This window comes from Numenius arquata, chromosome 7 (genome assembly GCF_964106895.1).
Source record: "Numenius arquata chromosome 7, bNumArq3.hap1.1, whole genome shotgun sequence".
Taxonomy (NCBI): Eukaryota; Metazoa; Chordata; class Aves; order Charadriiformes; family Scolopacidae; genus Numenius; species Numenius arquata.
The window spans coordinates 53155742-53178874 of NC_133582.1; the positions used below are offsets into that span (position 1 = coordinate 53155742).

The window sequence follows — 23133 nt, forward strand, 5'->3', positions numbered from 1 at the left end:
CCATGGGCTGCGGTTGCCACGAGTTACCGGATCAAGGCCGGGCGGCTGCGCACCGCGGGGAGGGGGGGAGGCGAGGGGGCGGCAGCCTCCGCGGGGCGGAGCGGAGAGGACGGCGGCCCCAGGTAAGGCGCTCGCCCAGCTCCGCTCCGCGGCCCCCGGGGCAGCGCCGGGAGGGGACGGGGCGCGGGGAAGGTCCGGGGAGCGCGACCGGGGTGATGCTGCCGGCGCCTTTCCCGCGTGTGACGGCTGTTCCTTTCCTTCCCTGTGTTTTTAAAGTTCTCTCTGCCCGGCCGCAGAGCGCGGTGGCCCGCGGGAGCATCCGCTGGCGAGCAGCCGGGGCTGCCGCTCGCCGCCCCCGGCCGGGCAGGCGGGCACGAACAGCCAGGGACAGGCGTGGGCTCTGGGGGGGGGGGGGGGGGCCGGCAAATTAAAAAAATCGAGGGGTTAAGCCCCAAGTAGAAAGTTTGATTTCTGTTTTACAAGGTCACTTGAGTTATTTTCTAAGGCGGTTTTATTTTATTATGTAAAGAGCGATTTAACTCATTGTGGAGTATTTTTATCATCGAGGAACAGAGTAACTGTGTCTTTCCCAAAGCGTTTAGGCCTTTCATGAGAAGCACCACAACCTGATGCAGGGAATATTGATTTACGTTTTCGCAGTATTGTAAAAGCTAGTGGGGAGGAAAAAAAAAAAAAAAAAAAAGAAGAAAAATCCGCTGCCTTACTTTCTCCCTGGTCATCAGCAATTAGAGAGAGACGACAGAGAAACACAGGAGGTGGTTTTAATCACCCCTGGACGTGCTGAGCTTTATCTGTACCTTGTATTTTACAACAGAGCACATCACAAATACCATGTACCTATATAACTTAAATACTGCTCTGGAAAAAAATTCCAATATATCACATATCAAAAAAAAAAAAAAAAACCCAAACCAAAAAAAGACTTGGGCACAGAATTTTGCAGGGGTAGATGTGGGGCATTTAAGAATATAAACGTTCTCAATGCTTATAAAATGACATTGCTATTTAAATTAAAAATTTCATTCCAAAAGATTTTTTTTCTCATCTTTCTTGAAAGTATATTTCAACGACACTGCAAGTAACAGGTTGCTTAATACTAGTTTACAATATCCTTAAGTTACACATTATAGAATTTGATAGCACATAAGACAGGAGTTATTTTCACTTTACATTTTCTACAAAACCAGTAACAACAAACCCAAACACAACACTGTGTGTGTATATATATACACACATATATGTATACACACACACTTTACAAAAATAGTTGAAGAGTAATTACACATGGTAAGTCATAAAGTGATTAGCATATTGATATTGAAATAAAGGAAGCCTTACTGGCAGGTTTAAGCACAAAATAAAAAGTGGTAACTTGTTTTCTTTAATCACTTAGAAGGTTTTAGTAAATCACTGTAAAAATGGAAAATATAAAGTTCTAAGCTACAGTTTTTGAGTGCAGAATTACTGCGATAGATGTAAATTAGCAATAGGTATTATATGATATTTTAAATGGGCTAATACCTAGTTTATAAAACTAACAGAAAACATCAGCGTTATTCACAAATAAAAAATGAGAGTCAAAATACCAAACTGAATCAAAATATATTACATAGTATTGAAAAAAAAAAAAAAAATCACCAAATCACTGGTCACGAAAGTCATTAAAAGTAATTTTTTTACATTTAAATTTGTAACAGTTATATTTAAATGTTCCAAAAAAAAAAAAAAAGTCTTAAAGCATTTATATGCAGATAAATACAGCTGATACAAAAAGAAGACATTCTAGAGCATAGAATACTTTTCCTTCCCCTTTAATAAGAAAAATTCCAGTAATACTAGCTACACAAACAACATTCAAAAGATAAATATTTAAACAATTTTCTGTCAAAGCTGAGAAAAAAGTTCCATTAGAGTAGTCCTCGAATTTTTGAGCAGGGTGACAAAGAAAATAACAGAACAACACTAGAACTATTAGAAAAGAAGTATTTATTTCAGAAACATCTTCATTTGGAAAACACTCACTGGCATACAGATAAGCTCCTGGAATTTAAAAATAAAAAAAAAGCCACAAAGGCTCTCTAAACCTTGTATTTCTGTAATTTTTGTCAGATATTGAGGATGTGTTAATAGGCCAGAATTGTAAAGTGCTTCAACAGTTTAGATCAGTCTTTTAAAACAAAATAAAAAAACCACTCCCCTAACATTGCATTAAATAAAAACATTAATATCTTTCTCAGACATTATTCCAGTTTGGTTTTTTTTATATTTTCCCCATCTTTTAAACAAATTTGCTACACAATTTTTCTTGTAATGTGCCATCTCAAAAAAAAAAAAAGTCAAGTAATCAAACATCTCTGCCTGGCAATAACAGCTATTTTTTAAGCTACTTTTAGTGATAACTTGTTGCTTTTAATTAAATTTTAACACTTTTACGTTAAAATAGCTTTGCTGCTAACTCACACACAAGCTGAGAAGGTGAATAGATACATTTGTGCAATTGAATAGGACCAAGCAAAAAGAAACACGGATATTTATCTCATAAAAGTGCTACCATCAACAAAATACAGCGGCTTAAAGTAGCTACCTAGGAGATGTTATCCTCAGGCTATTAAAACACTTTTCTAAAATTACACAGATTCCCAGCTGGATGCTTCAATAAAGCATGCCCACACACGCCTGTGCTAACCTTTATTACCTGGCTACTTAATAATCTATTGTTTCTGTAATTCACAGGTTTAAAATACTCCTTGTTTGAAAGTATCCACATAATTCTTTAACAAACCAACCAAACCAAAACAAAAACCCCAAACCAAACCAAAGTATGCATTTCTCTGCGGTAACTACAGCACTGAAGTTAATGGGATCTTTGCTAGGGTGATCAGACCCCCTAGCTCTTTTTAATAGCAGTTAAATGTCAAATATAAATACAACACCACAGTAAAACATATTCCTTTGACAGAATCTGGGACAAGACACTACGCAGCTGCTGTTAACAATAAAGAGCAAAACTGACGTTTAATCAAAAATAAGTGTTGGTGGTTAGGAAGTTGTGCTCGAGCCTGCCTTTTGTTTGTGAAAAAGTCAATATTCCGACGTGTTAACTACAGCCACAATGAAATCAGCAGCGCCTGTTGCTCCCAAAGAGGGGAGAGGTCCACATCCGTACGGTTACAGCCTCGTGATGATCATCATCTCGGAGAGGGAGATACTCTCCGTTTAAACTGCTGAAATAAAACATCTCCCCCGGCGTCTGCAAACGTATGTGCCCGAAGTTGGACACGCCGGGTGAAATCCTGGCCCTAGAGAGGCCGATGCAAAATTCAGCCACTGGTTTCAGTGGGCCTCGTCCAGGATTTTCACCAGGAACAAGTATCCATCGTTCCCTGGGAACTAAGAATCTCCAGCAAGCCTAAAAATTAAGTCATTTTTATTAATATTTCTAACTTCCAATCAATCAGGCTCAAGGATTTTGGCCTGCAGTTCTTATGCATGATAAAACCAAGCTTCCCATCAACACTGCAGAAAGACCAGGGGAAGATATAAATATATCTCAAATTGCCAGCAGCATATAGTTTGTACAAATGTTGTTTTGCTGATGTTGCTGAGCTACTTTAAAAAGTGAATACCTTGTGGGGTGTGTAATTTCATCACCAATGTCAAATGACTTCTGAAGATGAAACTTCTCTGATGCAAATTACAAAAAGATGCTTTGAATTTATTTGATATGATGTACCAACTTTTAAGCTGAGGAATTAAGTTACCTTTATTTTTCAGATCAGATACATTAAGGGAAATGTTTTAACTGCCAGGCATGCCAGCAGAACCTGACTTACCCAATACTGAGGTTGTAATAGTCACAAAAACCTAAGTGTAATAGGCAGTGTGTAGACCTGAATCAACATATACAATAAATCAACAAAGAAATAATAATACCGAGGTCTGTTCTGAAAATTTTGTAAGGACGTATGGTTGTACTGACGACGTGTCTTTTAGGTACGTGTTACCAGCCAGCCGTGTTTACGTGGTACACGCAACCAGTAAACAGAGCGGAATCTGTCTCGTACTGTCCTTAAGATAGCAATACAGAAATGAATTTTCATGATTCTTCAGAAGCTGGGCTTGCTTTACATCCGCACGAAGTGCTGTCATCACTAGGTCCGAGCCCGGAGGATGAACTGCAGAAAAGGGGAGAGAGAGGAAAGAAAAGAAAAAAAAAAAAAAAAAAAAGGAGGAAATTGGTTTTCACAACACACTCAAAGCCTGAGTAACAGAGGAGAACTTTAATTATCTCCAGTCACAAAGAGAGACAGGAAATTTGGACTTTTAATTAGCCATTTGGAGTGCAGTTGGATATTTTTTTAGCAAGATAATTTAAACGCGAATAATTCAAGTCTGACTAAATGAAATTCACATAATCAGAATGCAGATAATTGAATTTCTACTGCATTCATTAATTCAGTGTGGAGGTGTGTGTGAAGACTTCTATGATGAGCTGTCACAGCTCAATAAAATCTCAGTCAATTAATTTTTTCATTATCTTAGTATTACATCAACAAAAAAAGTGAAGCATGCGCGTGTGTATGTACGTATATATAATCTCAGAAAGTAAGGAAATACAGAAATCACCTCTCTGAATCAGAGTCCCCATCGGTTTTTCCTTTTTTTCTCTCTTCGTCTTCTACAGGAAAGCGTCTGTTCAGAGAGGCGAACTCATGAATCGCATCAGCAACGGAGTATTTGGTCTGTCCAGAGACACAAGCCTCCATGTCTTCTGGGCTCAGCTGAGTCTGTAAGAAGAGGTGAAGCCGACTGTCGGAAAGCAGTAACGTGTCTTGGAGGATCCTGGAAAAAGGAAAAAAAAAAAAAAAGTAAAATGCTTTTATACAGATGCACAGACACGCATATATTCTGAAGTGTTTTACCACCACAAATTCTAAATGATGTCCCGCTTTCAAGTTTTCAGATGAATCCTAAATCAGTAACAGAAGGTAATGAACATATTAAAATGATTAGGTGTGTGTTACTTTCTTTATTACATTATTTGGAATTTTAGGTGAGTAAAAACACAAAGCTAATAGTTAGGCACATCTGCTATTAGAATAACTTCAAGGACATTTCTTGCATTTAACCATCTGTTATTACCACATGGATCAATTAATGATTTTTAGGCAGTTGGAGACATATACTCTTACAAAAATTTGGTCTCTGTTTGAGAACTGTTTGGTTTTGTTTTTTTTTTTTGTTTGTTTGTTTGTTTTTTTTTTTAATAGCCAAGCTTTTCTAAAAATTACAAGTTGCCAGTTTGTTGGGTGGGGGAAAGATGCATGTACAAAGACGGAGGACTTCAGACACACAGAGTCAGGACTTTGAAATACCTGTAAATAACAGAGCCAACACTAGCCAAAATCATTTACACTTTTACAAATGCGTGTACATTTAAAGTAGCATGAAAATGCTAATACGGAACACTGATTTAAATTAACTTGCAAACAGTTTGCAGAGAATCTTAAATACTATTTCATTCCAGCTGTTCTTTTTCAAAAGTCCATTTTGATCTTTAGTTTATATATATTTTAAATTAAGTCTTCAAATAAATTTAGCGTGGAGTATTTACTTACATCAAGTGAAAGTAAACAAAATACAATACATTCCAGTAACACAGAAAGTTGTCTAGATACTTTAATTAAGGATTATCATCACTATTTTGAAGGAAAAAAAAAGGCAACTTTGCTGCAACAGTTCTCTAAAGAGGGAACTCTTTAATACGCAAATCCTAGAATGATCAACAAGAGACTCTTTTGTTTATATGTATGTGTAATTTTACTCATGCAATAAAGTCATCAGAGCCTATGACCGTGCCAAACAGTGCTCTACAGAAAATTATTAAAATATCTTTAAACAAATGAAAACTATTAAGAGTCAATATTTACTTATTTCTACCCATTTAGGTTACAGTCATCACCAAAAAAAAAATTGCTATGCAATAGGAAACAAGAGATGACATTAATGTAAGAACTAGTAAGAGCAAAAAGAAATACTGCATTCTATAGGTACTTTGACTAAAATGAAAAGTATAACTGATTAGTTCCTTGTCTCAAATAAGATTAATTGTGTGTTTGGACTATAACGTTTTAAAACACAAATACATTCTGAAAACTGTTCTCTAAAGTGGTCAGCATTACAATAACATTTAATAAATACACTAGAGGATTTCTGTCTTCATCTAAGCCTATAAAAATTTGACAAATTAAAATAAGTAATAAGAGTTATCCAACTGAAAATGCAGGATATTTGTGTGCATGCATGTTTCGTTTGCCGAGGGAAACATACACAGTCTCAACCAAATAATTCAAACTTTGACACTTCCCAATGAGGAAATGTCTGCAATGACCCTAATGATCTACCAGGTGCATATGAAATTCAGTCTAAGAGGGACCACATTTCGCTGAAGTTCAAAATAAGCAGACTTTCATACCTAGAAAAAGCCTTTTTAATCTGAAGCCTCACAATTTTACTTGAAAATAAACATAGCAAATAGACATCTGTAAAAATCAACGCACGCTGCGTATTAATATACAGAAAAAACTTTGTAGTCTGCAAGAGGCCAGCAAACATGTTGTAAAAAATATTTAAAACACAGAATTTACAGGTCTACACACCTGGACAGCAACAGCACAAATAGAGTTTGAAAAGCCATCATTCAGCTGCCACTAAAAGAGGATTTCAGCCTTGACTCTCGATAAACATACATTCCAAAGACAAACATCGCAACAAAAAGTAAAAGAAAAAGTATCATTCCACACAATAAATCTGCATTTATGGTTTATGCGCTTGAGGGAGTAAATTTTCTACTTCCTCTTTTCCTCCTCTTGAAGAAAACCAAAAACATAAACCCCAACACGCTGGAGTTTACTGTAGAGTAACTAGAGTTACCGTTTTTCCCAGGCTTATGAGCACAATGAGGGGATGCACATTTCTGCGATTCTAACATTTGCGTGTCTAATACCAAGTAACCCAGCAAAAAGCCAAGACATTAAACTCCGCGGATGGCATTTAGTTTCACAGATTTTCCTCTTGCCGAACCTTCAAAAGTTTCCTGCCAACCAGCAAAAGCACAAGTAACTAACTGTTCATGAGATTACACTACACTTACAGCTCTGTTGCTGTTTGAAATGTATTTTATTTTCTTTATAAAATAATGGCTAATCTTTAAAATTGATTTTAGATGGTTTGAGGCATTACACCAGAGAAGTAATGAGCACTAATGTCAATGATATTGGACACAAATTCATTTTAGCTTTATTTCATGTCCAGTACAATTCTGCTAAGCCTTGAACTGCTAAAGCACTGTTATTAACTCGGCAGTAACCTAACACATGGAACAGCAAACAAAAGTGATAAGAGCACAGACTGATCAGGACCTCAAGGCTACTGTCCTTTTTCTGCAGCTATAATTCAATTTCCAATTTTACTTTACATGGGACTCATTATTTCACAGTAATTTTCTTTTCTGCTTCATAGTGCCATCTGGAGGTGAAAGGAGTGAAGAGAAGCCAAGGCAAAGAAATGGAAAGAAATGTTCATAAAGCTAATCACATGTGTGTGCATATGTGTGTGCATATGTATATGTTCATAAGGGGGGGAAGGGACCAAACACTCCATGCATTTTGCAAACCACTTGAAACCATCCTGAAAGCAAACATATGGGCACCTTTCACCCAGTCATACCCTGGAAGCATTTCTTTTTTTGTTTAATTAAAAAATAACTTCTGCTTTTCCCACCCCCTCTGAACCAACAGGTTAGATTGCTTTTTAATTGCATCCTTCAAGCAATCAAAATGGAAAATAAATTCTGTGCTATCCGTAAGCCTTATGCTTTCCTGTTCAAAATACTCCTCCTTTGAGGAAATAACCGTGCATTTATCAACAGATGTTACTAGTACTATGAAGTGCTGGTACAGCGGTTGCTCTCCAGGGCTTTCGCTGTCCTGGGGACTCGCTGCGTGAAGGGTTGTGCGGCTATAAAAGAACCAAACGGATTTGGCTCCAAAGTCTTCAAATATCAAAATTACCAACACACCACCTAACAAATTAAGAAGGCAAGAGGCAAGGCGGAGTGTCATCGTGCCGGTACTCGGGTGCCCGGGCAGAGGCTGAACGCCCGTGTGGTTTCCACGCACAACCAGTAGCGCTCCCGGTGCTTCTCCAGCAGTTTTATTACAGCCGGTGTCAGCGCAAAGCCGCCGTCGCAGCCATGTAAATCAGCTCTCCCTGCCGCCGCGCTAATGGAAGAGTCATGGCTCACGGTGATAATTCCTATAAACTGCCCCGGCATATTTAAGAGAACAACAGACTTTCCATGCACGCCTGGAATAAGAACGAAAGGCTAAATCCTGAGAGTCTTGATCCCATCAGCAGTCATTACTTGTCAGAGATCTCACTCCTCTCGGCCAGATTGCTCACATGCATAATGACTACTTATGTGATTAAGGGGGCTGCAGGATAAGGCTCTACATTTGAATTAGAGATAATAAAATAATTTTTTTTTTTTTTATTCATGGCCATGTGAATCTTTATTTGTAAGCTTTCAGTAAGTGCTCATGATCCCCAGACCTTTAAAGAAACAGGGCTGAAAAATGTCACTTCACAGCCAAAAGAAATAATGTCATTTTTGAGGAAATGCTGGATACTATACGAGGACTATTTCTCCTTCCTTGCGTTACGGCAAGAACATTTACAAAAGACAAAACATGTGGTTTGTCTTATTTGGACAAGGTCCAAAATCTGGTTTTCTTCAACATGATTTTATTAGGTATATTATACACTGTTCTGCTGGAGGAGAACAACATATGGCTGAACAGTACAACTTAATCCTAACTAAAGATTTCCTGTATCTACTGTAACCTAATACAATGACAGATGCACACTTGCATGTGTGTGGAAGGTTAACACTCCGATTTTGTTTTCAACAAATTTACTCTGCCCATTTACATCATATCGTAAGAGCAAGGGGAAGGAAAAAAAACCACCAACAACCCAGGAGGAGTTGAGAGGCAGGGGCTGACAGCCTGTGCTTTGGTGCCCTCTATTGAGCATCCAGCCCCTCAGCCCCAGTCCACAGCAAACAAAGCCCCAGTTTCCTCTTAAAAAAAAAAAAAAAAAAAAAAAAAAAAAGAGGCCGACTGTGTTTCCTCCTTCATTTTTTATAAGGGAGGAAATACTACTGAGAGCGAGCAACTGCGACGCAACTGTTGGGCATCTGATAACGTTTAAGAACGGATTAAGCGACACGCGCCTGCTGGGCATTATTCACTGCACTCACCAGATAGGAAAATCACCAAGGTTCCATTGGAAAGAGGCAGCCACCACTTGCCTGAGGAGGTCCCACTTGCCCCATGGCCACCCATGCCCCCACAAGCGGGCATCCGTCCCCTTTGGAGCCAGTCTCCCACTCTCCGCATCCCTGAGAGCTCCCGGTGGAGACACCTCCATGAGAGAGTCTTCTGACCCTGCACCAGCTCCTGCTTGTGGGACCGCGGTGGGGAAGGCGAGGAGGAGAGCAAAAGCCTGGCCACCTCCAGCGAGCATCTCTGCCTTAGGCAGCCATGTTTCGGGTGGCTTCCTCGCTCCAGCGCCAAGCGAGCCTCATGCACAGCCATCCCGAGCAGCCACACTGGGCATGCTGTTCGTCTCCTGTGGATCCGAGAGCTGCATTTCTCAAAACTCCTAGAATGTCTTCCACCCCATCATAAACCGCACGTCTTATAAACTAATTGAAGACTAATTATTTTTCCTCAACCACATAATTTTTCGGAACCAACTGTATTCAATAAAAAAATGCCAGTGATTGAACTCATCTTCATTTGAAAACAGTTTTTTTAATTAGTTTTCTGATAAGCAAACCCAAATGATGTTCTGTGAAGGCAATCTAAATCCCAAAGTTAAACTTGTGCAGCTACAAAGGAAAAAGGAAAGCAAAAAGGACCTTATAGAACCTAATATTATAAAGGTAGCGTTTTAATTTTGAACTCTAATTTAAGAATAAGCTTTTCCTGCTAATTTACAGACATCCTCAAAGGTATGAGGATACTTACCAGGAAAAACACATAATTTTCCTTATTCTTACTAAGTAATTCATAATTGAAAAGGGGCTAGCTGACTTCCGTTAATGCAAATGGCCTCTTGAAATATTAAATTACGCCCAGACAAGAAGTGAGCTTCACAGCTCTTCATCACTCAGAGATAATAACCTGTGAGACAAGCAGGTCTTGCCCTGCATTTGTGCAGTAAAGCCAAATCAAAATGGGACACCTGTTCCCAGATTTCACCAAACTCCAGCGCTTTGCTTTGATGTCCAGCTGTTGGCCTCAGGCTACTGCGCTCAGCACAGAGAGGCTTCAGGAAGACTCTGTCTAAGTGCACATCTTGCCCCATACTAACCTGTCCTGGAGTGACACGAGGAGGACAAGAGAACTCCATAGCCATCCACGTATAGGCGATATGGAGGAGCTCCCAGGGCCAGGAGCCGAACACCAGAGAGCCTCCAGCCGCTCCATCCTTACTCCTGGGGCATGTGACTCCTGCCTGGGAAGCCACTACAGCAATGGGCAAAGGGCAGAAACAGAGACTGCGACAGATGTAAACTCCATCTCAGAGATGGCGTGGATCCTGATAACATCTTTCAGCACTTCCCTCAGTGCCTTGTGAGGTTATCTGGGAACCTCTCCCTTGACAGGTCCACATAGACTCGAATCCCACGTCTTCCCAGAGTCACGAAGAAACACCAGTGGGGCTGTGAGCTTGTGCACAGCGATGGCCATCATCACTGGGGCAAACTCGGCTTTGCAGTTCTGGGTTACACCATCCCATGCAACTACTTTCTAACTCCTTTCCTACCCCCTTCCTAATTACCAGGGAGGTCCTGCTTCCCCTGGCATTGCCGCACTACAGAACATGGAGCATCAAGATGTAGAGTTTTAGTAAAGCCAAGCGTGTGCATACATATATACATAAACAGAGAGACACACGCTTGTCCATGAGTCCCACAAATCCAGAGAAAGAACTCATAACCTTTGGTTCAGACTCATAAAGGAAAAAGGGAAATTAAAAAAAAAAAAAAAAAAAAAAGCATCATGGCAGCGCATCTGCGCCAGTAAAAAGATGCCTTGTGTAAGCAGCAGCACAGAGGTGCCAGCCAGCAGAGGGCAATGGTACAGCACAGAAGGTGCCAAGCCAATTCACCTCAACACAACTCTTATCTCTGAAAATTCCTTCCAACTATTCCCCAGGGCTGAGAGAAAGGTGACACCTTTCTAAACAGCGTCCAAGTTCAAACACTTAAATCATTACCTTACAACAGAGATGCCTCTTTTCCCCAACTCCTGGACCAACAGCAGCAAGGTAAAGTCACTGCACACTGTCACTTTCTGCTGTGAGCACCCATTTAAGTTACGGGCATCCACAAAATTGGGGAGTGAGGATGTGTTTTCAGAACCTGCCTCTGTGTTTTGGCTTCTGAAGCACAGACAGCATCGTAAATATTTTTGATGCTGAAATACTGTACCTTGTTACCAGACTGGTCTATTTGCCATTTTAAAACGAGAGTGATTTTGGAAACGCACAACTCTGTGGGGCAGCACAGGTATGTTGAGCTGCTCTCACACAGAGACCTGAACTACCATACCCCTCAGCTGATCATTAATATTATCGCCTCTAGACGCACAGTCACACTATTTGTCTGTCTGTCTTTCCTGAGGTGCAGAAAAAACACGTCTGATTCTCTTCTGCTTTCCCTTCCCTGTCACACGTGCCTTCATCCAGTGTTTATTTGCTATCCTTTTCCTATTCCTTTTTTTTTTCCCTATAGGATCCTTATCCTATTCCTGCAGTGGTTCGCTCGCCCTGCCTTCAGCTGCTAAGCCTAACAAATATAGCTCAGGACCAATGATTTCTTGTCTGTTAGGAAGACTTATAATTATGCCACAATGACTGGAAAAATAGCAGGTCCAATATTCCTCTACCCACTGACCACGAGGCTTAGAGCCTACTTAAAAGATTTGCCTTTTTCCCTTTGCTTATGCAGTTCTGATTCATGGAAACGCTGACACTGAAGGAAGATGAATAGTCTCTACTCACACCATTTCCCCGTGCCCTTACCCCAAGCAGTGGCTAAAGAGAGCCTTCAAAGGCATGCACAATCCCTGCCCCAGCAGCTGCGAGCAGCCTGCTCTCGCACGCACCAGCAGTGCCAGGGTACTAGGAGAATGGCAGAGAAAGCAGAAAATCACACCAACAGGGTCCCTGCCACTGCAGGTGATGTGGTTACAGCAGCAGGACTGAGGGATACAGGACTGAGACTCATACAGTGCTCCCTTGTAAGGCAGGTCAGACTCTATACACCAGTCCTTTACACTAACCCTTTACATAACCCCACGGATGAATGATTTTATACAGATTGCAGCTGTACTGGAAGTGGTCACAGCTGCTAGAGCCTGTTTGTGTTAGTGGGACTGGTAAACAAATTAATTGCCATTATAGGAAGTATCTGTGTTAGGAAGCCTCAGTACAGGCTTTTCCCAGGCTCCCAGTGGTTTAGCCCACAATGACACTGATTTTTCCATGAACATAAAGAGGGAGAGATGTCTGTTTCTTTGTGTGAAAATATCCAGCTCATTCTTGAAAGCTAGAAATAGACATCACAGTGAGAGATCTCCCAACTTTAGTACACAATTGCAAAGTGACATAAATCCAAAATTATTATTTATAACCAGTGCAATGAAACACAATGGAAAAGCCCCAGTTGACGTTTCCTTACAACCAATAGAACTGAAGTCACGTGTATGAAATATGACTTTGCAAATAAAAAAGCAAGCCAAATGTGCAACATGTACAGATGACCACATGGTGGCTCTCAAGTACCAGAGATGAGCTATTTTAAACCAGGAAAATTGATGACATCATAAAAATGCCAACACCTTTAGGATGGGCTGTACTTACTTTTCCAGGAATTCTTGCAGACCCTGCCGGCGATGGTCCACATGATGGGGATTGTTCATATTGAAAAAGGGAGTCTTAGATGGCAGTTCAGGTAACTGTCTTTATAAACAAGAAGGAAATACAGTTAAAACCAAACCTGAAACAGCAGAGAAAAATGCAATAAGCAAATGCCAACCTCAAGCAGGTGAAATTCATGGGTCATGTTCCAGAAGCTCATGAAATGGAATTTGGGAACACAAGGTCGAGAAACTGGAGGGCTTCTCACACACCTCAAAGGGCAAAATAAACAAACCAGATATTTCTGGTCCAGTTGTTATGCCTGCATGCTTGTCTGCCTGAGTCCCTCATGGTCCTTGCAGAACCTAAGCATGTCCTAAAAGCACAGAAAGGAGGTCCGTAGACCTACGCCACATTGCTGTTTCTGCCACCTGTGCTTAGCAAAGGGAAACAGACCAAATCCGTTACAAATTAGAGGCTCACCAAACAAAGGCTATCAGTACCAACCACGTTCTTCTGGGTTTAAGGCAGAGAAAATGCCATGCACAGAATAAACTTGTGCCAGTAAGAAACACAGGACATTTTCCAGCTCCGATTTCTGTAATTCTCAGCATTAAGATGAAACAATCCTCCCCTTTCATGATTATTAAGTAGCCACATATGAAGTTGCTCACATAAGCACTGCGTTGCTCTGAAGCCTCTGCCGAAGCCAAACGAATTCTCGAAAGCGCCGTCTAACACAGGACGTTTTCCTTGTGAAGCACATACTGTTTGTCTGTTGGGAAATAAAAAAACCATTTTACTTTCTAAATCAGCTTAAGCTAAAGTGCAGGCATGGCATTAGAAACACATCCAAGATGCTAATCCCTGAAACACCAATGGAAAGCTTGACATGAACTCAGGTTAGGTTAAGGACTGTGCTTTATCTCAGATAGGACTGGTGACAGTTTCTACTGCTTCTAAGGGGAAGTATTTTTCATTGCTTCTTTTTCTTTTTAAAAGCAAGAGATCTGGATTACGGTAGTAACTTGCAGTAACAGGAAAAAAAAGATCTCAGAAAAAAAAAGAGTTTCAGCAGATAATGCCAACCTGTGCAGGGAAGTAAATCATGTTTAGCTATTCTGGTCATAATCCTGCAAACAGCCAGCCAAACAGTTCTTCCAGTGTGCAATCCTACTTAAATTAAATCGAAGGAACGAATGTGACTGCTCTCCCCAAGTAGCAGCAGTTGGAGATTTTCCCACAGAACACTATTAGTCCACTAGAAAAATGCCAATTCATCAAAGAGAAAATTCACGGAAATTAAATGCTTCTGCCAAATTTTCCCATGGAGCATACATTTCGATGAAACCCCTCACCTGCCAGAGAGGACTGCATTATAAATCTGCCTGCAGTCCAACCCGCCCTCGATCGCCTGCCAGGAGCCACCACTCCTAGACAGCAGATTGTAGAGGGCCCAAAGATGCCAGCTTTCTGGAACAGATGACTCTTTAGATGTCTCACAGCTTAAGAAGTCAAATGCTCTAGGTGCTGAGCAGAAGGGGAATTCTGCTGGTCTGAGAGCCTAGCAGACCCCAGGTTTTGAATCCATGGAGAACCCTGGGCGGTAGGACTGACCTAGAGACCTGGTCTCTGAAAGCACTGTGGTGGTAGGAAGCTGAGCTGATGGTTATCAGCCCCAGAGATGCCCAGTGCTGAATGATGTCCCACTGGGTCTAAATGACATCACCCCAACTTAGCAGTCGCTGAGAAAGCCAGCAACGTACTTCTGCTCAGAAGCACCAACGCCTGCAAGACAGCCATACAGCACCCGCCCTGCCAAATCTACAGAACTTCTATTTACCAGAAGTCAAAAACAGCATTGCTTTGGAACCAGTACTTAAACCGCATTGCAAAATGTGAAAGTTTCACAGTTCCGATTGCCACACAGGAGAGAAGTACTTGTCACGATGGGCATTCAATAAGCTATCATTTGACTGCTTGCTCTCATTACGCTGAACACTTAACTCTCCCACACAGGAAGGAAATGCTTTCGGTCCTGTGCCAAGCACTAATCACGTAACTCAGATTCTTCACCTGATACTTGATCCACTACACTATACTTTTTTACATTGCAATCAAAATCCCTGGACCTAGATTTGGGAAATGAGGGTAACTCCTTCTGTACGTCATCCACCAAAGAATAATCAACAAAACAAAATAATGTATAGGACAGATTTAAGAGACAAGAGAACAGTAATTCTAAGTGCATTCCCATTAACAATCATAAACCCAGATGTAGTTACTTGTGGCATCCAAGCACCACTAAACTAGCATAATACGAATGTCAAGGTACTCTGAAAACAACCATACTGCAGCAGCCAAACAACTTGGCAAAAAGAAACTCAAGAGGATTTAAAGTACATATAACCACATAATTACTTGAAAAGAAAGTTGTTTTCCTGTGAATACCTGAAGAACACACTACTTTAATGGCAAGACATCACTGACTATGACAACCTTCTAGTTGATAAGTAAAGTTAAGAACAATCTCTGTTGCAAGACATTGTGGAGTGCACGTGTGAACAGAACATGAGGCCCACCTCCCAGCTCCGCCACAGACCCCCCGCACAGCCTCTGGCCAACCCACCTTACCTGTTCCACCACATCTCAGTTGTTAACAGTAGAATAATATCCTCCAGCCTCCCAGGAGTGTTGTAAAGAAATTCCATTAATACCCCAAAGAGAACCCTGGCTTGGACAGAAACAGCAGTAAGAGCCCAAAGAATCTTTGCTGATATTTTTTATACTTACGTGAATAAATATCTCGTAGTCTATGTAAGAATGCCATGAGTCTTCTTTTTGTGTCCTGGGGTCTCTCACCAAGACAGTTACAAATTCCTGCAAGTGCATAATAAAAATCAAGCGATTAATTTCAGAAGACAAAGGGAGCCTGAAAGACTCTCTTGATTGCTCTGCTTTTCCACAAACTACTGTGCTCAGATTAAAAGCTGAGCTGCTGTTTTATTGAATTTTGCAACCCTATAAAAGGAGAAGCAAAAAGCAATGAATCATCTGAGCTACACCACATGTCTGGGAAATTCCTTGCTAAACTGCTAGCTGAAAAGGAGTGTTTCAGATTAAGTAATACTGTGAGAAGTCATACATGTTTCATGCATGGGAGATTTGGTGATTTCAGTAGCTACAAGCTAAAAACCTAACAAAGTCACACATGTAACAGAGAACTAGGCAGGTGTATTAGACTTTTCCCACCCTTGCAGTCAACGTTCACAAAGAACGTGTTACAAACCTGTTCCATGTACCCAATACATAGATATAACATTTTATTTGCTTCTAAATTTCTTTTGTCATTGTACTTATGTTTTTTTTAAATTAAGTATTTGTACCTGTTGATTTCAAGGATCTGATAAGTGCGTGGTACCTCCACAAGGAGGTGAAAAACTGCCTTTTCTTTATGCCCCAAATGACTTGCTCCAGCCCAGTGGAAAAGAACGTACCACTATTAATTGCCCCAGACACAGATTCAACACAGGGAATTCAAGGTCTCAAGCCTAGCATCCTGGATGCCGCATGGACGGAGATGAATCCTCCTCTGCCACATAAGCTTCCTGATACACCAGGAACTTATCCCACAGAGTACACCTGAGGATACAGGACCTGGGCATGGTTATCCCAGTCTGCCCATCAACCTGCCCAAGGAAGCAACACAGCCACTCTGCAGAGCACGATTCCCCATTTTGGGGGGGGGACAATGATATAGAGTGTTTGTTGCAGAAGTTGTCACATATAGTCTATTCCCTTTCGATTCCTACACTTACATAATAATTTAGAGGGATCCTGAAGGAGCGTGAGGCCTGTGGGCATTACTGCCATGTAACTGGGCATGACTAAGAGGAGTAGGAAGAGGCCAAACAATTACATGCTTCCAAGTATCTTTAGCTAATGACCGCATGAAAACTTGTATCATGTTAAAAAAAAAAAAAACTAAACAAAAACAACCCAAAGCAAAACAAAACGTTAAATCCGTATGTTCACACTGAGATGGAAAAGGTCTCTTTAAAATACAAAGGCTGAAAGTGTGCTTAACTACCTGCTGTTTCCCAAGGAAATGAACAGGCTGCCCTACTTCAGTTGCTTAGATATGCTATTCAGCCAAAGAGCTAAGCCAACCACTTAAATAATGACTCAGTTAAGGAAAACGGTATCATTTTAAGCTGTAGATATATTCCCCCTGAGGAAGGCACTGCACAAGATCCCCAGGTAGAGGAATCGACTGTGGGAGGAACGCCAGCTTCTCTGGTAAATAACACACGTTTTTAGTATGACTTTGCACAAATCAAGAAATCTTGAAATAGAAAGCTCTCAAAACGCGTCTCTCCGTGCCCAAACCACAGATGTCAGAAAAGAAACACGCGCTCTTCAGCCAAGTCGTCTCCCCCCACGCTTCAGCATGCCACCAGCAACCTCCAACAGACCCACAGGAGGACAATGACAACCTTGGATGGAAAAGATTATTATTTTTTTTCTTCCCCCCGAACAGTCACTGCTCCCTGTACATGGCAGGGAGGCATTCATGGTCTGGAATAAATCATTTATCACACTGATTTCCAGGCGGCACTGCTTCAGGGATGGGGAGCCTGTGGCCTGATGACTGGATACAGCCCACAGTTTTATCTCCCTTAGTCCAGCTCCCAGTGACTGGGGTGTTTTTCTGCATTATTGCTGGAAACCCTTCTGGTGCGTGTCACAAGCACCTTGTCAAAGAAACCCCGTTTGAGAGGCTCCCACCAGCTCTGCTGTTCTTTCCTCACCGAAGAGCACTACTTAACCCCATGCCAACGTGACACAAGAGGAACAAATGAACAGAGCTGTAATTGCTTCCACCAGCTGAGGGTCATGCCTTTACTCCTACAAAAACGCTAGCGGGAAACATGAGGAAATTATTCCCCTCCCAAGCGATCTGCTGAACAAAGGAGAAGAAACCATTTTCGGTTGTGGTTTTTTTTTTTTTTTCACCTGCCTCACTGTCTACCATATTTATTACACACATATATATAGCATACTTTCAGACCACTGTAACATCTTTCCATACCCATAGTCTCATCTTCTCACAATTTTTGTGTCTTCCCCAGCCTCCTATTTCCCTGTCACCCACTCCAACCCAGAGCTGCAACCTCTTCTCCTAAACATACTTGCTTTTCTTCCCCAAGCCCTAAATGCATCAGTCCTGGAAGATGGAAAAAAATGGAATTACGCCAGGAAGCTTCGAACTGGACACTGTGCTCCTCTTCCCTTCAACTGCTGCAGCCCAGGAGTCACATCTCCTCATGACCTAACCTTGGTCCCCTTCCCCACATCCACCACCACACCGGCTCCTCATTGTGTCCGTCCTCCTGTCCAGGTTCCCCAAATTACTTCATTTCTAAATAACCTTCTATAACCCCCTCCTTTGCACAGAATCAAAATAAACTCCAGAGTAAAATGCTTCTTTCAACCTCTATTATACCAAAGCATTATGATTAAAAGTTGCATTAGCTACGCTAATCACCAAATTTACCTTGCAAATCATCCCAGACCATGCTAATTTACCTTGCAAACCATTCCAGACCATGCTAATTTACAGAAAAAAAAAGTGTATACTTTTCATTTCCGATTAAATAGTCACAGAGTTTCAATACTGAGGAAGTCAAGCACCCTTCAGACTCTACCTATAGAAGAAAGGAGACACACTATGGCAGGCAGGTGTCCAGGCAGTATATCACCGAGCCCAGAGTGAAAGTGATCTGTGGTCCAGCAAAGCACCTCAAACTGCAGCCCTCACACAGTGTCAGCTCCGATTTGAAACACCAGGATTTCAGCAGAAGACTAGGCGTTTTTCTTCTCCCCCCCCCCCTTTATTTCCTTTATTCTGAGTTTGAGCTCAGAATGAAGCAAGATAAACATTAAGCAATTAAAAAAAAAAAAAACCAAAATGAAAATGTCCAGCCTTTCTCAAGATCTATGGTTACTTCCCCTATAAACATCTTGAAGCCGGGAAGCGTTAATCCCAGCTCACATTAGATTTTTTTACTGCTCTGAAACAGCAGCATCGCACACTTAGCTTAAAGGTCAAAAGAGAAGGGACAGTCTTTCTCCAGGATACAATACTCCACTAGGATGACAATATTGATTTAATCAGAGCAGCCCTAACTGCCCAGTAGAGATGCAGATATACTGCCAGAAAAGGTGCTTACGCCTCCCCACCCCTATAAAAGTCAGCTTGTAAAGGCCAATATTCATATATAGGCTATGTTAAGGTCCAAGAAGAGTTAGGCATCACAATATTTCTCTGGGAGATTGCTGTTGTATGCTCAGTCTATCCTGCATTCACCATCACAGTCACCAGATTACAGCAGTTTGGGGTAATAACTGCCTTTCTCCTCTGTATATACTCCCTGCCCGCTCCATCTTGCTGTAAAAATTAGGATGCCCTCAACAGACGTGTCTACCTTCAAGTAATGCGCTGCTCACCTAAGGGAGGTGAGGCTGACCTTCTCCTACTCCTCCTCCCACAGCCCACACGAAGACTAATGTCATCTTTTGTCACAAGACTGCACTGCAGCCCAGCCATGCAACCCGGGAAGCAGAGCCCCAAAACAGCCAAGGTTTCAGGGGCTTTTTACTTTCGTCAGCTGCAATTCTGCTCAAGGTGTCTTCTTTCCCTCCCACCCAGTTTTGCTTGTTTTTTCCAGAATTGCAGAAATAGCTATGATGCCACATTATATGTACTTTCTCTTTTGGTTTTGGTGCGTTTTGGGCACCAGATGTGTGTCTATCATGCACTGAAGAACAATATGTTTCCTGTAACAACTCAGTGCAAAAATTATCTCAAAACCAGAACTTACTGCTGACAGCTCAGTGCCCAAGCTTGGTCGTGGAGGCCCATTGCACTGGGAACAATACAGACCCAACAGAAAGCTGCTGGAGAAAGTAGCACCACTATTTATTTCTTCTCCCTGGAAATGGCTAAATTCATAAGCAAGACATTTCCTAGCCAAACTGCTAGCACTGCAGCTTTGACATGGATCACAGTAGCCATGCTGGCCCAAATATCCTCACGAAGAACTTCAAACCTGCCCCAAAAGTAGTTATAACTACTACATTAAGTAGTTACGGCTACTTTTTAAGCAGGAATCAGCAGAGCAGCTTCTCTGGCTGGATGTGCCTTTTAATTCCTGGCTAAAACCACCGTGATTTCTGTGCCAGCTAGTTCAGGCATGGCTGGCACTGGTGGCATTTTGCTACCCTGTCCTCAAGGCCTGCAGCGGTCCAAGTAGTTAGGGTCACACATAAATGACAAAATGGCCAAAAAGTGACCCCCAAGCCTGGTCTACCCCTACTCCCTCATGGTTACAGTTAAAGTCCTATGCAAAGAACAGCACTGAGGTCATGTAGACACAAGCACTGAAAAATTAAATGTTCCCATTTGGATTTGCCTCAAAAGGAAGAATATACCAGCTGAAGCAAACACAAGAAGTCCTTCTCTTTTCGGTGGTTTTCTTTTTTTGTTTGTTTTTTTGTTTGTTTGTTGTTTGTTTGGTTTTTGTTTTTTTAATTCTTTTTATTTTTCCTTCCCTCCCTCCTCCTTTCTCCTGTTGGAAGTATTTCTGCACAATGCAATGGATTGCTCAGAGACAAGGATAAGCCAGAAGCTCTACTACATTGAATTTGACCACAAAAAACTCTGTTTCTGAGAAGTCTCCTTTTAACATTTTCCTGTTAGGAAAATAGATGTTTCCACGTCAGATCTCCTATTTTTAATATGGGGGGGGGGGGGGGGGGGGACAAGGAGTACGAATAAAAATAATCTCGCATTGGATGATTATTTGCATCAATCATTCCAGTTGCATTTTAATTCGAATCTCTAAGACCAGGACCATATCAGGTGATAACCTCATGCTCCACGGTGCCACTGTTACACATCTGATTAGTCAATAACCCCTGAAGAGTCATTTTCCACAAAGCTTCCACAAAAAATAGAGTTTCCCATGAGGCTGCCTATTAGTAAAAGGATCAACCACAAAGGACATGGGGCTTTTCATGCTGGGAGTGTTGGCACCTTCACTCCACGTACGCTGAGTAGTAAGGCTGATAAGAGACTAATGGCTGACACAAAATAATTTGTTGAAACTTTTAATGTTCGTTGGGACTGAGCAAAGGAGAACATGCAAGTGTGATTCTTGTGGTCCATGCATCTGGTAATCAGAGTTCAGACCCAGCTCCAACCATTATGTCCTATAAAAAACCTGAAGACTGATGGAGAGAAGACTGAAATCCAAGTCCTCTCCTATCTCAGTGCCCGAGCCCCTTGTGCACAGAGTCACTTACTCTCCTTCTCTCTAATCCAATGAATATTTGATTCTCCCATCCAACTTTTAACAGAAGGAACTGGCACTGCATCACTCCAGAATATTCTGTAGCCTGGCAATTAAAAGCATGAAGAATACAACCAATCTTTCCTGGTCCACGTGAACCTTAATGAAATTCAATCCACAACCACCAAACCAGAACCCTTTTTTATTAGATGCAACTTACTTGTTTTTCATGTTTTGGTGTCATCTTCACTGGTTTGTATTACAATAAAAATCAACCTAAAAAAAAAAAACCACAAAACAGATATAAGATTGGCATTTAGTAGTTATTTGAAGGTCATTATTACTTTGCTATACATTAGTAAACAGTAGAAACAGCCAGGCTCAGTGCCATATATACCAGAAAACATGTTTGCATTAACTATATCTAAGAATTAATTAATTTAGAAAAAAAAATAATCCCATTTTAGACGCACTGAGTGAGTCCCATCTGGGGATATTTGTCGTACATGACAGTCCAGCAATGCCTGCCCACCTCTGGAAATCCATCACTCCAAGAGCAGCCCTGGGGCTCATCCTTGCACCCACATCCCAACAGGTCCCCGCAGCCAGCATCCCCCATGCTCAATCACAGCCCAGGGGGTGCTGCTCCTGCCTCCCCCCAGCTCTGTGTGACCACAGCTGAGGTCCAAGAGATGCTAAAACATCTGAGTCAGCAGAATCAAAAGCTCCTCTCAACCGTTTCTCTGAAAGGGAGATAAGCGGAGAGACAAACTGTTGGATCCTGCAGGCTAGAGAACACTCAGGCTAAATTTCACAGCGTCCGTGTCTTCAAAGCCTCCATGTAGGGAAGTATATAATTACACCAAATCAAGAAATCCCATCATTAACTTATGTTTTAAACCTACTCTTTCACTGGAAATCCCGACAGATTTTCTGCAGTCCTGTAAACCAGCGGTTTGCTTGGGACAGGCACCCACAGGAGAAGAGCAGGGCAGCTTCCTACATTTGCTAGCTTAGATACACACCGCCTGCCCAAAAACAGCCACCGCGGGAAAAGGATCTGCAATTTGCCTTCCCCCTTTACCTCTCCCACTTGCCACCTGGCCACTGCCAGCAAACACCTACACTGACCCCCAGCCGCAAAAAATTCCTACTGTTTCCCCAGATTTTACACATCAGCCTCCTCCTTCCAAACGGGGAGGACCCAAGAGGGATCCCTCCTTCACCCCAGGAGTATGACACCCCACAGTCAGGGTGGAGCAGGAGAAGCTGAGCAAAACCCTCCCGTGCATCTCTCTAGGCTGGCACCTTGCGTTGGAAAAGGTGGATTTGCAGTTTTTTTTGGCAATCCTCAGCAGTTGTTGTCAGCAAAGTGTTCACACGTGACTAGGGAAGGCACAGCGCTACCTTCTCGGAGGTGGTTTGCTAAGGTTTAGTGACACAGAGCACAAAGGTAAGCACCCATATATTTCTTTGACCAGGAAATTATCTTGGAACAAACACATCTTTGCCAAATTTCTATAGGATCAATTATATAAAAAACCAGGCTATTTTGTCTCCAAGTAGAGATGTCCATACACACAACTTCAGACATCCTAAACGGTGCCATCAGCACGGTTCCCATCTCCGTAAAGATACAGCCACCATTTCACTTCTGTAGCTAGGACAGCACTGATAAAAGCATAGAGGAATAATCAAAAACACACTCTCAAAAATTTTTCTTCTTTTACTCAATGTATTTATGCCTAACTGGCACATAGGCTCC

The 23133-nt window shown here is 41.7% G+C and overlaps 1 protein-coding gene across 1 annotated transcript; it reads right to left on the reverse strand.

Moving 5' to 3' along the window:
* Positions 1–1102: 1102 nt before the first annotated feature.
* On the reverse strand, positions 1103–21644 carry SNX10 (sorting nexin 10). Its single transcript, XM_074150396.1, has 6 exons — positions 21589–21644; positions 15808–15894; positions 13689–13789; positions 13018–13116; positions 4648–4863; positions 1103–4196 (listed from the first exon to the last, which is right to left on the reverse strand). The coding sequence occupies exons 1-6, from the start codon at positions 21610–21612 to the stop codon at positions 4118–4120; spliced, it is 606 nt and encodes a 201-aa protein (XP_074006497.1). The 5' UTR covers positions 21613–21644; the 3' UTR covers positions 1103–4117.
* Between the last annotated feature and the right edge of the window lie 1489 nt (positions 21645–23133).

Excerpts from the sequence above, each read along its gene's own strand:
- SNX10 (XM_074150396.1), bottom strand. The coding sequence starts at position 21,612 with ATGACACCAAAACATGAAAAACAA. Across the intron at positions 13,790-15,807 it reads ACTACGAGATATTTATTCAC|ACAAACAGTATGTGCTTCAC; the intron begins GTAAGTATAAAA and ends ATTTCCCAACAG. Across the intron at positions 4,197-4,647 it reads GGGGACTCTGATTCAGAGAG|TTCATCCTCCGGGCTCGGAC; the intron begins GTGATTTCTGTA and ends CCTTTTCTGCAG.